Raw genomic sequence first — 16,834 nt, 5'->3', positions numbered from 1 at the left:
TGGTAAAAGAACTGATTGCCTTTTTTCCTCCAAAAAAGGTTTATTTAAAAAGAGTTCATAATGATTTCACTCATCTGTGGAATTTAAGAAACACAGGGGAAGGGAAGAAAAAATAACAGAGAAGGAGGCAAACCGTAAGAGACTCTTAACTACAGGAAACTGAGAATTGCTGCAGGGGAGGAGGAGGTAAGGCAATGGGGTAACTGGTGATAGACATTAAGGAAGATACTTGATAGAATGAGCACTGGGTGTTATATGCAACCGATGAGTCAGTCACTAAATTCTGCCCCTGAGACTAATAATACACTATATGTCAACTAAATCGAATTTAAATAAAAAATTTTAAAAAAGCGTTCATTAAAAAAAGAGTTCAGGGGGCGCCTGGGTGGCTCAGTCGGTTAAGTGTCTGCCTTTGGCTCAGGTCATGGTCCTGGGGTCCTGTGATTGAGCCCCATGTTGGGCTCCCAGCTCAGCGGGGAGCCTGCTTCTTCCTCTCCCCTCTGCTTGGGTGCTCTCTCTCTCAAACAAATAAAATCTTAAAAAAAAATAAATAAAAGAGTTCATGTTGAATGACCATTATATAGTGTATGGTATTAAGACAATGGAGCTAATCACTGTCCTGGCAAATCCAAATTGGCTAACAAGACAAGTGTTGCCTAGGAACTTAGGATTTTCATATTCTAATCCATCTATTTGATGTCCAACTCAATGTGTGAATAGTGTGAACTAGTATCTGGCTCCCCTGGAGATGGTTTTTAAATTAACTTATGGGATATACCGAGAATTAGAGAGAGTGGTTCCGGGAGGGAAGAGACTACAGGTTAAAAGGAATAAGCTTGACTCACCTTTTTTTTTTTAATTATTAAGTAAACTCTATGCCCAATGTGGGGCTCGAACTCACGACCCTGAGATCAAGAGTCGCACGCTCTACCGACTGAGCCAGCCAGACACCCCTGCTTAACTTATCTGTGAGAACACCTGCTACAGTGTATGCCAACCTTTCTCCACTTCATTTTGTGCCTACAAACCCGTAACGACAGAGTTCATAACATACAAGGATTACTCAACACCTTTTAAAGAAGTAAACAGAATGTATAAAACATATTCAGTCTTTCATATAACTTTATTTTCTCCCTTCAACCATAATAATATGATATCCAAATTTTGTCTTAACCGGAGGGTCTGTAAACACAGGCTTATCCAGCCCACTCACAGGCAAGGCAAATGCTGCTTCCTGAAATGGTCCCACCATGGAACCTCTGGTCATCCAACCCAAGTCGCCCTGAAAAACCCAAAAGATAACATGATGTCAGGTGGCCCTGAAGAGGAAACGGTTCTACTGTAGCTTGGGAACTTCCCAACACAAACGCTCAGGTTCCTAGGTTCATTCAGCCAGACTGCAAAGAAGTGGGCTCACCAAGGGCAGCTGGGTGGAAGAGATCCAGCCCTGGACTGAACATGTACACACTCACAATGTTGCCAGGCATCTGTTAGCTGTGCCAGTTTGGTAACGCCTAGTTTTACACACAGGTGACCTGTACACAACTGTTTACAAGTTGGACATTTCTGCTTTTAAGATCTTTCAGCCAAGATATGGCTAAAATTAATGGCAGAACGTAGAAATAATCCCTACTACTGTGTGTCCTCCATGGGGTAGAGATCTTTTTTTTTTTTAAGATGTATTTATTTTAGAGAGAAAGAGAACACAAGTAGGAGGGGCAGAGGGAGAGGGAGAATCTCAAGCAGACTCCCCGCTGAGCAGGGAGCCCAACACGGGGCTCGATCCCAGGACCCCGAGATCATGACCTGAGCCAAAACCAAGAGTCGGACGTTTCACCGACTGTGCCACCCAGGCGCCCAGGGAGAGATCATTTTAAATGACAACAGCACCATACCCCTTGCCTGGCTTTATCTTCACTATACTGTGTGGCCACTTCATTGAATCTCATTCCAGACTTCAACTTTTCCATGGCTTCCATGATTTTCCCATGTTTTTCACACAGAATGTGTCTGACCTGCAAGGAAAAAGTATGTTCACATAGTATCTGGGAGAGCCAAATGATTCCCTTTTTCACAGCACTCATGTTTGGATTACCCCTTAGTGAAAACACACATTAGGTTCATGGCAGCAGAAAATCCTGGAGGTCTGCTCAGTTGGGCGATGGCCACAAACCCATTTCCCTTGTCAAGACACCATCTCGGAACTCTGATTGAGATGGCAAATGGGCATCGGGCTGGGGGAAGCTCCCATCTTTACCATATACTTCAATGGTTAACAGGAAGAGGAGACATAATGGTTGAAAGCTTGGGCCCTCGAGTCAAATCCCAGCTCTGCTGTATGATCGTAGGCATCTTCTTAAGCCTCCAAGTGTTTCCCCATCTGTGCCCTGAGATAATAATAGTACCTACATGTTCTCATAGGGTTGTGAAGACTAAGATAACGCAGTTAGTACTCAATAAAGGTTAGCCGTTACTTTATCAGAGTGGGGAAGATATTAAAAAACCCACTAGGAAATCCTTTTTCACCCCAAGAGGCCCAATATATAAAGCCTCCTCACAATTCGGCACCTTGAAAAAGTATCGTATGTTGATTAAGAATACTCAACCCTCGGAGGCGCCTGGGTGGCTCAGTCGTTAAGCATCTGCCTTCGGCTCAGGTTGTGATCCCAGGGTCCTGGGATCGAGCCCCGCATCAGGCTCTCCGCTCAGCGGGAAGCCTGCTTCTCCCTCTCCCACTCCCCCTGCTTGTGTTCCCTCTCTCATTGTCTCTCTCTCTGTCAAATAAATAAATAAAATCTTTAAAAAAAAAAAAGAATACTCAACCCTACAGAAGTACTCAAATCTGACCTATGTTTACATAAAGCCATGTTGCTTTTTTTAAAAAACAAATCACTCTATCTTTTAAAATGATTTTGTCAAGGGAACTGTTCTGCAGGATTCCCAATTTCTCATTCAACAATCCATGGTTTTATTGTAAATGACACACTGGGATGGGGGCTAAAGGTGTCTCCCTTGTAAACGCAGAGACAAGCAAATCAAGGTTGGCCTCAGGGTTCGACTCCTAAAATTAGGGGCAAGGGGATTCTAGGCCCACAGGAATAACTTCCTGACTGGAGGAACTACACACTCCTGTGTAGTAGGAACAGAGCAAAGTAAAGAATCTGTCAAAAGGCGGGCTCAGAGAGGCAGACTTCTATAGAATGTGTCCAGCGCTGTCCAGGGAAGACAGGGACAAACAGTCTGGACGCTAGCGAGATACATGTTGGGAAACAAGGATGGTTCATCCGACCTCAGCTTGGCCTAGCTACAACTGCTTCAAGAATGCCTCCCTCTTTAGGATTCCACACTCGCAAAGCAACCTTCTGGTTGGTTCAATTGCTGTGAAATGAATTACAGCATTTGTGATCACAGAAAGAGGATCCCACCCAACACTTTACAAATGAATAAACAAGTATTCTGGTCTGGACAGCGTGACAGGTTAGACACGAGTCTGTAGTACCTGCAGGATCTGCAATGTGACTGACTGACCGGCAACTGTGGAGGACAGCATCTTCGAGAAAGCCAACCCCCAGAGAGGATTTGGGAGTGATCAGTGTGGAGGTAGTAAGCTGACACCATGGGAGGTGAGGAGATGACTCAGGGAGGCTACACAGAATGAGGAGAAACACAGTCTAAAGACATCCTTGGAGAATATGGACATTTAAGCCATAAGCAAAGAGAGACGCTCAATAAGCAGAGCACAAAGGAAAGGCCAGATGGGTAGGAGAGAAAGGCTCTGTTTAACACACACCAAGGCAAGAGACAGTTTCTTTCTTTCTTTCCTTCCTTCCGCCTTTCCTTTCTTTCTCTCCTTCCTTTTTCCCTTTCTTTCCCTCCTTCCTTTTTCCCTTTCCTTCTTTCCCTTTCTTTCTCTCTTTTTAAGATTTTATTTACTTATTTGAAAGAGAGAGAGAAAGAGAGCACGAGAGAGCATAAGCAGGGGGCAGTGGCAGGCAGAGGGAGAGGGAGAAGCAGGTTCCCTGCTGAACAAGGAGCCCGATGTGGGGCTCGATCCCAGCACCCCGGGATCCTGATCTGAGCCGAAGGCAGACACTTCCCTGACTGAGCCACCCAGGCGCCCTGCAAAAGAGTTTCAAGAAGGAAATGGTCAACAGGCTTAAATGTTGCAGAGTGATCAGGGAAGAAATAAATCAAGTTAGCACTGGGTGATCGATGACCTTAGCAAAAGCAGTTTCAGAAGAGCAGAAAGTGCAGAAGCCAGACTGTGGTGGGCAGACGAAGGAAGTAATGGGAGGTGGGGGAGGGGGTACTCCCCCCAGCTGAGTCAGAAAAGGAGAAAGAGCTCTTAGAAGAAAAAGGTCCCAGACACGTATCTCTTTTAAAGGTCCCTGGGCATACTCTCAGAATGGAGGGAAAGACGCAGTAAAGAGGGAAAGGCTGAAGACAGAGCAACAGAAGAGCGTGGAGCTAATGAAGGAGCCAGGCGTGGCATTGAGAGCACTGCTTGAAAAATTCGTTGGCCTTAGAAGACAGAGGAGGGAGGTGTGGGTGAAGAGAACTTTGTTGGCAGGGGGTTGGAAAGCCAGTGAGCTCCTGACAATAGGTCTGGTTTCCATTTTCGTGTGAAAATTTAGCAATATTTAAAAGCTAGTTATTTGTGGGCGCCTGGGTGGCTCAGTTGGTTGGGCGACTGCCTTCGGCTCAGGTCATGATCCTGGAGTCCCTGGATCGAGTCCCACATCGGGCTCCGTGCTCGGCAGGGAGTCTGCTTCTCCCTCTGACCCTCCCCGCCTCTCATGTGCCTTCTCTCTCTCTCATTCTCTCTCTCAAATAAATAAATAAAAAATCTCTAAAAAAAAAAAGATTAAAAGGTAGTATTTGCTAGGTACCGTGCAAAGCACTTTCCATGCGTTCTCGAGTGAAATCCTCACACCAATCCCGTGAGACTGGATCAGTGTTTCTCAACCCCGGCAGCACATCAGAACCATTCTCAGTGCTGCTAAAAAAAATCCATCAAGGTCCAGGCCCCACCACCTGGAGATTCTGAGGCACTTGGTCCGGGGTGGGACCCTGGGCACTGGTAGTTTTAGAAGCTGTCTATGGGAATCAGACGTACACCAGGGTTGAGAAACCACTGGAAGAAGTTATCTGCTGACTGACTAGAGTTGGGTGGTGGGTGGCTGCAGGTGAGTGGCAGAGGATTGCAGCACAGTGCTGAGGGCCTAGCTAAGGTCAGAGACCAGGAATTAGTGGTCCCAATTCCTGAGGCCGTGTGACTCTCCGTTCAGGGCCCACCATCTCTGCGTTTAAATGTAAAGGAAGTAGACCACTGGACTGATACCGAGTTGTAGTTTTGCAGGTGGATGCAGCAGATGACCAAAAGGAAAAAGAGTTGGGGCTCCCAGATGCAATGGTCAGGCTCTCTGATCTAATTTCCAGCTTACAGGACACACGGGGCTTGGACAACAGACACACAGCCTGGGAGAAGGTGGGGAGAACAGGTGAGCTCGAGGGCTTGAGGTCTGCATGCAGAGAAGAACACAACAAGATCGGGGGAGGCAGGAAATGAGGGGGAAGGAGGGAGGCTATGGTTGGCAGGTGGATTTCAGAATCTGGACAGCTCTAGAGACACAGGGCAGGGTGTGGGCTCAGGAGTGGGGTTGAAAGCAGAAGGGCAGGATGTGAAGAAGCATAGGCCCTGAAAGGCCAGAGGGTTCCAGGGTCCCCTCCCTGCTGGGACCTTTACAAACACTGGAAATGATCCAGATGTCTTCTGGCAGGTGAACAGTTAAACATTATATGACACATCCGTTCCATGGCACACTACTCAGCAATATAAAGAAACAGACTACTGGTACATGAAACAACTTGAATGAGATCTCCAGAAAATTATGCAGACAGTGGAAAAAGCCAGAAGGTTACATATTGCATCATTCCATTCATGTAACATTCTTGAAATTATAAAATTACAGAAATGGAGAACAGGTTAGTTGCTGCCAGGGGTTAAGGATGGGGGGAACGTAGGGGAGGGACGTGGGCATGGCTATAAAAGGGCCACAAGAGGGATCCTTGGGGTGAGGGAAATGTTCTGTAGCTTTACTGTATCAATGTCAATCTCCTGGTTGTGCTATCCTTCTAGAGTCTGCCGTAGGATGTTACCATTGGGGAAACAGGGTAAAAGGTACATGTATTTTTTTTTAAAGATTTTATTTTTATTTGACACAGAGAGAGAGAGTGAGAGAGAGAGCACAAGCAGGGGGAGCGGCAGGCAGAAGCAGAGGGAGAAGCAGGCTCCCCGCTGAGCAAGGAGCCCGATGCGGGGCTCAATCCCAGGACCCTGGGATCATGACCTGAGCCAAAGGCAGCCGCTTAACCGACTGAGCCACCCAGGCGCCCCTGTACATGTACTTTTTTTTACAACTGAGTGAGAGTCTAAAATGGTCTCAAAAGAAAAAGCTTAACAAGAGAATTTAGCTCGGGTGCCTGGGTGGCTCAGACGGTTAAGCGTCTGCCTTCGGCTCAGGTCATGATCCCAGGGTCCTGGGATCGAGTCCCGCATCGGGCTCCCTGCTCAGTGGGGAGCCTGCTTCTCCCTCTGCCTCTCTGTCTCTGATGAATAAATAAAATCTTTTAAAAAAAAAGAATTTAGCTCGAATCAACTTTCCTACCTGATTACATGTCACTTCTTTCCACATACCTCACGCATAGCCTCACTGAACTTATTTTTTCCCAGAAAGGGCAAGGGGCCTCTTTAAATTCATATGCAGTGGAGCACTCTCTTAGGCTGGGAGCTTGTAAAAGTCAGGACATAGGGTGAAAACTGCATGTGGCCAAAATTACCCTACAATATCCCTTATGAAGATGCCCTACCGGAGACCAACATGTCAGCCCTCATTAAACCCAACAGAGCCTGTCTCCCCAGCCATGGCAACAATGACCACTTCAGCTCAACACCAGAAAAAGTACTTGGTTGGTTTTTAGGGACCATCTTCATGAAAACCTATCTTTGGATGCCAGAATCCCACTTCACATAATTGGATGCTCATACGAGAACAGAGGTCAGCTATGGAAAAGCAGATTCCTGTCCCCCATCTCACTCCTTCTCTGGTTCATGGAATAGGAAAGTGGGTAGAACGGCTCACACTGTGTTCTCTCTCTTTTTTTGGCTGCATGTGTTTGGCTGGATTTATAGGATGCAAATGCTCTACTGCACTTATTATGCAGCAATGAAATGTATTCCTTACCTAACTGCTCCAACTGCAGAGTGACAAGAGAAACCATCTCTTACCCCCCGTTTTTTAAAATACCCAGAACTTTGTTCACTGCTTGGCGCAGGGACAGATGTCACTAAGTCCTGATTGAATGAATAAATCAAAGTACGGGATCCCATACCCTGACTGGAGCATGGAATTGCCTTGTTATGCAGCACGAAGCAGTATGGTTGTCCGCAGACTATATTTTCCCAGGGCAGACACTCCTCTGGGACGAGGTCAAGTACTTCAGGTAATTATTTGTGATTGTCTCCCACCCCAGTTTTCACAGTCAGGGCCCTGGCCTACAGCTTACCAGTGGGGGAGCTATCTGAGGAGATCTGTGCCTTTGCCTGCTTATCTAAGCCCCGGGTTTTCTTTTTCCTTAAGGATTTTATTTATTTATTTGACAGAGAGAGAGAGCACAAGCAGGGGGAGTAGGAGAGGAAGAAGCAGACTCCCAGCTGAGCAAGGAGCCTGGTGCAGGACTGGATCCCGGGACTCCAGGATCATGACCTGAGCCGAAGGCAGATGCTTAACCAACTGAGCTACTCAGGCACCCCTAAGTCCCTGGTTTCATAAAATATCATTTCCTTCTGAGAAACAGGTCATTCACTTACTTATTTTCTTCATACTCTGTATTACTTTTTGAAATGTATGAAGTGTACCTTTCAAGAAACAATACAAGGGGCGCCTGGGTAGCTCAGTCGTTAAGCGTCTGCCTTCGGCTCAGGTCATGACCCCAGGGTCCTGGGATCGAGCCCCGCATCGGGCTCCCTGCACGGGAAGCCTGCTTCTCCCTCTCCCACTCCACCTGCTTGTGTTCCCTCTCTCGCTGTGTCTCTGTCAAATAAATAAAATCTTTAAAAAAAAAATAAAAAAGAAACAATACAAGTATGAAGAAATTCGGGATGTTTGAGAAAGCATTTGAGAAAACACTTAAAAGGAATTACTTTCATACGTGAGACTGGTCCCTATCTTCCAATATTGTTATCTTGACTTTACATCAGTATTAGGCTAGCCTCTTAGAATGAGTTCAGCATACTGTCTTTTCCTTTCCTGGGTACCAGAATAACACGTGTATATACGTTATTTATATTTAACATGAAAAACAAAAGGAATGAGTGACTCACCTTTACTGTATTGCCACCACCTTTGGGACCCTGAGCCTTCTTGTCAGAACCGTCACTCCCAGAGGATGCTCCCCCTTTAGAGAAGACATATCACAGGAACTCGTTTAAAATGCGTCTTGATACTTAAACAAAGGGCCAACACAATGAGAGCTGATACTTCTGTCACAGCACCACGCTTCAAAAGGGCCCTCTGCCAGACACCTTAATACATGAGGCTAAATTCATCTGTGCCTCACCTCTCTTAAAACAAGAAATGTAGTGCTCGCTTCGGCAGCACATATACTAAAACAAGAAATGTGTGCCTTACAGAAACCCTTTGTGGAAAACGGATAGATGAATGAGTGTGCTGATGGATGAACGAGAGCGCCAAAAGCCTGGTCCAAATTCTCTGGACCCAATTTGAAATCCTGCCTTCTAAGAGCAAATCCCTGAGCTCTTGTAAGATGTCTAATAAGCACTGCGACGCTGTCTTTGAGTACTCACACTCCAGTAAGTCAAATCTCTCAGAATAAATTTTTAAATAAAGATCAACTTTCCCACCACCGGTATTTGGCTAAAGAATACATTCATGTCCAAATTCCTGGAGGCTCTGACATTGCCTCTTGATACCTTCCTAAGAAACACTGTCGATATTCAGATTAACAACCACTGGTGGCATCTTATATTTTAGCATGATGTCATCTTACCACTATGTCAACTTCTGTGTTCACCGCAGCGTACTTACTGTTAGGGGCTGATGTTCGTAAGAACTACTGCTGGATTAAATGTTCAGTTCAGTAAAGATTTCCTAAATAACTAGTAAGTTCCAGACACTGGGGATACAAAGATGAACAAGCCATGGTACCTTCCTTCACGGAGCTCATAGTCTACTGGGGAAGACAGACATGTAAATAGATCATTTCAGGAGAATGACCTACGATCTACGGACAGAAGGCTGTGGAAGCACAGAGGGCCGTTTGAACCACTCAGGGCAGGTTTCCTGGATGAGCAGAGGCTGACCAAATGAAGAAAGGACAAGGAAGAGGAGACACTGCAGGGTGGTGGGACAATGTGTTAGGTGTCGGAAACTAGGGATGAAGCCAAAGCCGAGGTGGGAGTGTTGTGAGATAAGCCCAGGGGAGGGGGCCGAGAGTTAGGGCATGAGGGCCTAGCAATCCCACTAAGGAACCTGGAATTTATCCTAGAAAAGGGAGCCACTGTAACGTTTTAATCAAGAGACTCCAGGTTACTTGTCTGAGTATTTCCAATGCCTGGCACAGTTATCTTACACAACAGTTGTTCAATAAATGTCCAACTCAACTGAAAACCCAAAACACTGATGACCAAATGCCTAAGAAAATGTTACTGCCAAAGGAGTTGTATTACACCAAACTCTTAAGTGGGTTTGCTGTACGTTCACTCTCGAAGGACAATGCTTTCCAGTCATCTCATCCTCTCCCCCCGCCAGATGCCACCATCTGACTGCTACCTTATACTCCCTCTGATTGAGGACTCTGGTGGCAGTTTCAGGATTCCTTTCCACCCTCACTCTCGCTATCATCTCGGACAACCTCACCACCTACGCTGAGGAACCATCCAACAACCTAACTTCACACTTTCGGACCTCCCTCCTGAATGTCCATGCCTTCTACACCAGGCCACCTGCTCCCGAGGGCACACGATGGAACCATGCCACTGAGAACGAACAGTTCAGTCCCCGACTACAACTTCATGTTCTTCCCGCCTTCTCATGTCTCACTCCCACAACACTGGCTCTTTGGCTTCACGGAAACCACTCCCCAGAAACCACTCCCCACTTCGGTACCTTTATCCTGCTATGTTCTCCTAGACTATGAAATTCCCGGACCTCGTGCTTCATCATTTGTGCTCCCACTGGCACCCTTAATTACCTTGTTTTGCCATTCTATTATTGGCCAAAACCCCTCAACCTTGGCTCAAGGCTCCACCTAGCTCTTTTCAGGCCTATATTGTGCCAGTTGCAAGTTACCAGGTAAATCATGACTGTGTAGATTGTGTCCTCTACAGATCCATGGACTTCCAACCTCAGGCTCTCAGCCTTGAGGGCCGATCCTTTTATTAGTGTTTTCTTTCCTTTCCCATCATCCCCAGTGACCACTCCAAACCTTTATCACTCTCAAGACCCCCACTCAGTCCCTGCCCCTCGGTCTTAAAAATTACCCTTGCCTTCCACTTTAGTAAGAAATTGAGGCCATTAATCAGGATGTCATACAAACCCCACCCCCCACTCCGGCCCCGATTTTTACCACCACACCCATCCTCGTCTCTTTCCCTATGACCTCAAGCATAATGTATCCCTTCTCCTATTCAAAGGTCAACTTCTCCACCTGTCCTGGACCCCATTTTCTCAAATCTCACTCCTCTGGACCCTTACCTCCCTAACTCTACTGGATCCTTCATGTCAGCCTCACTCTCAAGTTTTCCCCATTCTGAAGAAACAAACAGAACGTTCTCTTCATCCTCTGTCCTCTCCTATCTACCATCTAATTTCCATGCTTTTTTCAATTAAGGCTTTCCAGAGAAGTCCGCCCCGATTGTCTCCAACTTCTCACGTCCCGGTCAATCCTCCAGTCACTGGCCACCCGCTGCCCCCGCCTAGGACCCCAGGGATCGCCGGTCTGCTCCCTCCCCCTCGCTCCTCACCCGACCCCATTCTTTCTGGTTGCTCTGGCCGCTTTACCTTTCCCCCCTTTCCCGGAACCACTTTTTCCTTTGGGCGGCATCTTCCGAACCTGCGGCAGAACCCTCAACGGCTTCGTTTGCCGCACAAAGCCCCCTCAGGCCCCAAGGGCATGTCCGGAACACATGCCTGAAAACAGCATCGAAACGGACCGTTTTCGCTCCGGCCCTGGAAGCAGGCACATTCTGGGGCAGACCCGGTCCTTGGGCCCTCAGACCAATGGAGCTGAAGATGGCTGACCAATAAGAAGTTTGGGTCTGTTCGGGGGCGGAGCCAAGGGTGGAGCAGGGGCGGGAAACCCCGCCTTTGCGTTTTTTTGTTTCCTCTGTCGCACGCCCTTATTTGAGCCAGCTCCCATGCTCCCCCACTTCCCGGCCCGGCTCCTCGACGCGTGCGTAGTGGATGGCGCGGCCCTCTGCAGTCCCTTGGCGCCGGCTCTAGCCAATCCCGCGGGGCCTCCAGACAAAGGGAAGGGAGGAAGAGCCGCGGTGGCAGCGCCCTCCTACGCACAGGCCTTGCCCTCCCTTGCGGTTTTTCATTTTTTAAAAAAAATTTTATTCTGCGTTTGTAGCTGATTGGATTTAAAAGGTAGTTTTATTAAAAAAGGCTGTCACCCCTCTGCCTCTTGCAGAACTCTTGTCATGGAGAAAAATTGGAAGCAGGCTAAGTGTCCCTCCGTAGGGTATTGCTTAAATAAATAATGTCTCAACCAACACAAAAGGATATGCGCCACTTAAAATAATGAGTATAAGGCTGTCTGTAGAGACACAGGATATGGCCTTAAGGAAGGTTACAGACCAAGCTATAGAATATGCTACATTTTTTAGAAAAAGGGTGCATGTAAAAGACAGGAAGGCTATCTAGCAAAGTGGGGCTAGTACAGATTGTTGTGTATGTTTGTGTGTTTTCCCAAATTTCTATAATGGTGCAGCATAAAACAGTACTTAAAAGCATGGATTCTGGAGCCAGACTGCCTCACCTCCAATCCCTGCTCCACCATCTGGCTACTAGCTCTGTGAGCTTGAGGAAATTACCTCATCCCTCTTTGGCTCAGTTTCATCATCTGTAAAATGGAGTCGATGATAAGAGTACCTACTTATAGGGTGTTAAGAGAATTAAACAAGCTCAAATTTGTAAAGCACATAAACCAATGACTAACTCATAGAATGTTAGCTGAAGATGAATGAGTTTTGAATTTGTATCCCCACACTTTCTTCCCTTACCTGCAACCCCTCTCCTCCCAATTTGTATATAAGGTCGGGGCTTTTTCTTTGCTCCACAAGATGGCTATCCCCTGCCATCTTAAGCTACCCTGCTGGTAGTTTGCCACTACCAGCCAGAATGTACAGGTCTTCCAGTTCAGAGTTTAGTTTTTGGATACAGCCTTGCTGGACTTGGGATGCTTCATGCCCAGACCAAAGGATCAGGCATTTTTGAGACTCTGCCCACCCCACCCCCAACTCGTCCGTAACAAGCAGCCCCCTCGTGTTGTGCTGTGGCGTTTGGACACAACACATCTCGGGCACTCCTTGTTTCGAATTGGGAGTGATCAACTGTGGGAAACGTATCCAGTGCTGGGGGGCTCATTGGTCCCCCGCTTCTGAGGTGGAGCCTGCCTATGTACTGACTTTCTAAGTCCAGCTGAGAGGTGGGGGGTGGGGTTCGACAGTGACAGTGTGACCTCATGTTCATCGGCTTATCCACAGACAGGAGGCCCAGGAGGCACCTTTACTTCTGATTTCTTATAGGAACAGCCTTTCCTGTGACCACTGGCTATGGTATGAAGAGGGGGAATGAAACAAGAGTTCAACTCTCAGTGAAGAGCCAGCATTAAATGGCAAATGCATCTGACAAATGCTTAGTGCCTGGAACATTGTGAGAGCTCTATGTGTTCCAACAGACAACAGCAACAACAATAAGCAAGCCTGTGTAAGTGGCTGAACTTCCCCCAAAGCAGTACCTAGAGGCCAATAACTCAAAGGAAAAGAGGATGGGCAGAGGTCTGCTGGGGGTGGGTGGGGTGGGGGGAGTGGGTTTCAAGGTCAACGCACTATAAGACAGTCAGATTCAAAATCATGTACAATCTCAACTATGCAGTATGCATCACAAAAAGATGGGGAAGGAAATATGATAAAATCTTAAGTGTTCCGGGTGGCTGGCGGGCTCAGTCAGTGGAGCACTGGGACTGTTGATCTCAGGGCTGTGGGTTCGAGCCCCAGGTTGGGTGTAGAGATTACTTAAAAAAATTAAGTCTTTAGAGGGAGACAAACCATAAGAGACTCTTAATCTTAGGAAACACACTAAGGGTTGCTGGAGGGGAGAGGGATGGGGGAATGGGGTAACTGGGTGATGGACGTTGGGGAGTGTATGTGTTGTAATGAGCAATGGGTATTATATAAGACTGATGAATCACAGACCTGTACCCCTTAAAAAATAATACATTATATGTTAATTAATTGAATTTAAACTTAAAAATTATTTTAAAAAATTAAGTCTTTAAAAAAATTCTTCGGGTGCCTGGGTGGTACAGTCAGTTAAGCATCTGACTCTTGGTTTCGGCTCAGGTCATGATCTCAGGGTGGTGGGATCGAGCCCCACATCATGCTCCCCGCTCAGCATGGAGCCTGCTTGAGCTTCTCTCTCCCTATCCCTCTGCCCCTCCACCTCTCCCACTCTTGTGCACTCTCTCCCTCTCTCTCTCTCTCTCTCTAAAATAAACAAATAAATCTTTTAAAAAATCTTTTTTTAAAAATTTTATTTATTTATTAGACAGAGACAGAGACAGCGAGAGAGGGAACACAAGCAGGGAGAATGGGAGAGGGAGAAGCAGGCTTCCCGCTGAGCAGGGAGCCCGATGCGGGACTCGATCCCAGGACCCCGGGATCATGACCTGAGCCGAAGGCAGACGCTTAACGACTGAGCCACCCAGGCGCCCCTTAAAAAAATTCTTAAGTGTTTATTCTGGAATGTGAGTTAGTGCCTACCTTCCTTTTTTTTTTCTGTTTATGTTATATTCTGTTTATATCAATTGGCATGTATTTCTGTTTTATTCAAGAAAAAAAAGAGCAGTAAGGGTTATTTGTCAAACAAACACAAAAAAAGCTAGCTTCTCTACAGGGTTAAGTCTGCACCAGCCTGTGGAGGCCAACTGTGGAGGAGTCTGGAGCAGAGTGACAAATGAACATAAGAGCGGGCAGGGGGGCAGAGGGGAGAAAACTTCAGCCTTGAAACCATGGTAACAACTGCGGGAGTGTGCACAGTGAGGCAGAGCCTGGAATGGCTGCCAGTTGTATTTTCTATTAATTATCTCCTCAGACTGATTCTTCCACGTATTTCTTAAACAAGGAAAATTAGGAAGGGAAGCTGACAGCCCTCTGCCTAGGACCGAAGTTCACAAACCTTGACCAAGACTCCCTGTCCTGCCCTACCTGCTCCACAACCAAGGGGCTGTGGTTTCTTTTCCATTCGAGACCCCCACAGAGCTTACTCTGAAAGGGGGGCCTGAAGCAACAGAGCACAGATATCTCGTTGATCCCATTCAGAGGTGGTCAATCCATGGGGAGCTCTGGGCCCCAGCTTCTGGGGACAAGGGTAGAAAAAGGTCACCTTTGGAAACTGAAAGCAAGGAAAATCAGTACACGGTGGACGAGATCAGCCACCTGAAAAGTAGCCACCCATAGTGGCAAGTGGATGCAGGTATATTGCCAGTGGGATGGATGTGTCTCCTGAGCACAGTCGGTGGCCGAAGACCTTTCTAATCCTCTTCAGGCCATTGTGAGCATGTCTGGCATGAGATAATGAAGCTTTGAACAGCTGGTTTTTAAAAAGGGGCTTCAAGGGCGCCTGGGTGGCTCAGTCGGTTGAGCGTCCGATTCTGGATGTCGGCTTAGCTCATGATCTCAGGGTCGTGAGATCGAGCCCGAAGACGGGCTCTGTGCTGGGCATGGAGCCTGCTTAGGATTCTCCCTCCCCCCCCGCCCCTCCCCCCCCTTGCTCACGCTCATGTTCTCTCTCTCTAAAAAAATAAAAAATAAATAAAAATATAAAAGGGCTCCAGAGAAGAAGATCCCATCTGCATTTGTCCAGCATTGTCTAAGCAAGAGCCGCACTTGCTGAAGAACATTAATATTCCGGTATCTGGTGAGGTGGATTGTTTTTCTGAGGCAGTGTTCATTTGAGACAGTGGAAAACAACCAACACTTTGTGGCATACATAGCGTGAGCCAGGTGCTTTGCCTTTATTATCTCTTTGAGTTTTCACAACAGTCTTTTGTTTTAAGGTTTCATCTTTAAGTAGTCTCTGCCCCCAACGTGGCACTAAAACTCACAACCCCAAGATCAAGAGTCGCACGCTCTACCGACTGAGCCGGCCGGGCGCCCCTGTTTCCACAACAGCCTTATTTGCCGAGAATCCCCGTTGCCGTGTGAGAGCTGAAGAAACAGGCTCAGAGGAATTAAGAGATGTGTGCAAGGTTGCACATCTAGGCACCGTGGCAGGGTTGGGCTCTGAACTCAGATCTCTCTGACCTCCAAGCTGCTCACTCCCGCATGATGACACTGCCCTAGGCTTTGCCCTCCCCTACATGAAGCCCAAGAACACCCGCTTCCCTGTTTACTGAGTTCATGTTCAAGTCAGTTTCCCAGGCACCTGACGCCTTACAAGGGGGCACTCTGCCCAAGAGGTGCCAGGGCCAAGTTATGCCTCCACCATACAGAAATCAGTTTGCCTCTGGTTTATGCATCAGTGTGTCAGGTCTGAGTCATCTGGAAGGTGATCACCTCTGCCTACTGGAGCTCCCAAGCCCAGAAGCACAGAGGCAAGAAGAACATGGTGTGGGTGGGGGCCAATGGGCAGAGTGTTGTAGCCAAGGCAGAGGGAGGGGGACAGTGGGGAAGAGGTCTTCTGTGTCCCCCCGCTCAGGAACATGTCTCCGTGTCTAAAGGATTCTGCCTTCTAAACAGCTCATCTCCCTACCCCTCATCGTTGTACAGTGAACAATGAACACTCTACGGAGATTCACCAAGCATCTCTTGCCCTCGTCCCCCTGCCTGAGCATTTTGTTCATTCTCTGAACCATTGGAACAGCCTCCACATGTGGTCTCTCAGCCGTCAGTCTCACACTCTCCGAGCTATGCTCCCCAGTGTCTGGCAGAGAGCCTCAGAAACACAGATCTGACCCTTCATTCCCTCAATTAAGACCCTTCAGTGGCTCCCTGCAGTCTGAGAGGCTCCTTAGCCTGGAGACCCAAGGGCCTTTATGCTGACACCTGCAGCCTCATCTCTTGCCCCACGGGGCTTTGACCATTTACAGGCCCTCAAATGTATAGTGCTCTCTTAAGACTTCATGCCTCTGCTGGGGCACCTGGGTGGCTCAGTCGGTTAAGCGTCTGCCTTCGGCTCAGGTCATGATCCCAGGGTCCTGGGATCGAGCCCCACATTGGACTCCCTGCTCGGTGGGAGGCCTGCTTCTCCCTCTCCCACTCCCCCTGCTTGTGTTCCTGCTCTCATTATCTCTCTCTCTCTGTCAAATAAATAAATAAAATCTTAAAAAAAAAAAAGAAGACTTCATGCCTTTGCACATGGTGTTCTGTCTGCCCGGAGCACTCTTTCCCCGTTTCTTATCTAGTTAACTTTTCTTTACCTTTCAAGGCCAAGCTCAGGTGTTACTTCCTCCTGGAAGCCTTCCCTGACTCTCTTCTCTACTTTGCCCAGGCTGAGTTTGGCACTTCCCTGCACTGCCAAAGCACCCTACG

The 16,834-nt window shown here is 47.5% G+C and overlaps 1 protein-coding gene across 1 annotated transcript; it reads right to left on the bottom strand.

The window, feature by feature from the left end:
* Window positions 1–1,104: 1,104 nt before the first annotated feature.
* On the bottom strand, window positions 1,105–11,232 carry PIN4 (peptidylprolyl cis/trans isomerase, NIMA-interacting 4). Its single transcript, XM_025890352.2, has 4 exons — window positions 11,082–11,232; window positions 8,384–8,457; window positions 1,896–2,015; window positions 1,105–1,282 (listed from the first exon to the last, which is right to left on the bottom strand). The coding sequence occupies exons 1-4, from the start codon at window positions 11,122–11,124 to the stop codon at window positions 1,124–1,126; spliced, it is 396 nt and encodes a 131-aa protein (XP_025746137.1). The 5' UTR covers window positions 11,125–11,232; the 3' UTR covers window positions 1,105–1,123.
* Between the last annotated feature and the right edge of the window lie 5,602 nt (window positions 11,233–16,834).

The sequence above is a fragment of the Callorhinus ursinus genome, unplaced genomic scaffold (assembly GCF_003265705.2).
Source record: "Callorhinus ursinus isolate GAN/ISIS: 27379988/994484 unplaced genomic scaffold, GSC_fseal_2.0 scaffold66, whole genome shotgun sequence".
NCBI classification, from domain to species: domain Eukaryota; kingdom Metazoa; phylum Chordata; class Mammalia; order Carnivora; family Otariidae; genus Callorhinus; species Callorhinus ursinus.
Note: the sequence above shows the minus strand (reverse complement) of the source record. Positions and strands in the feature narration are given on the sequence as shown.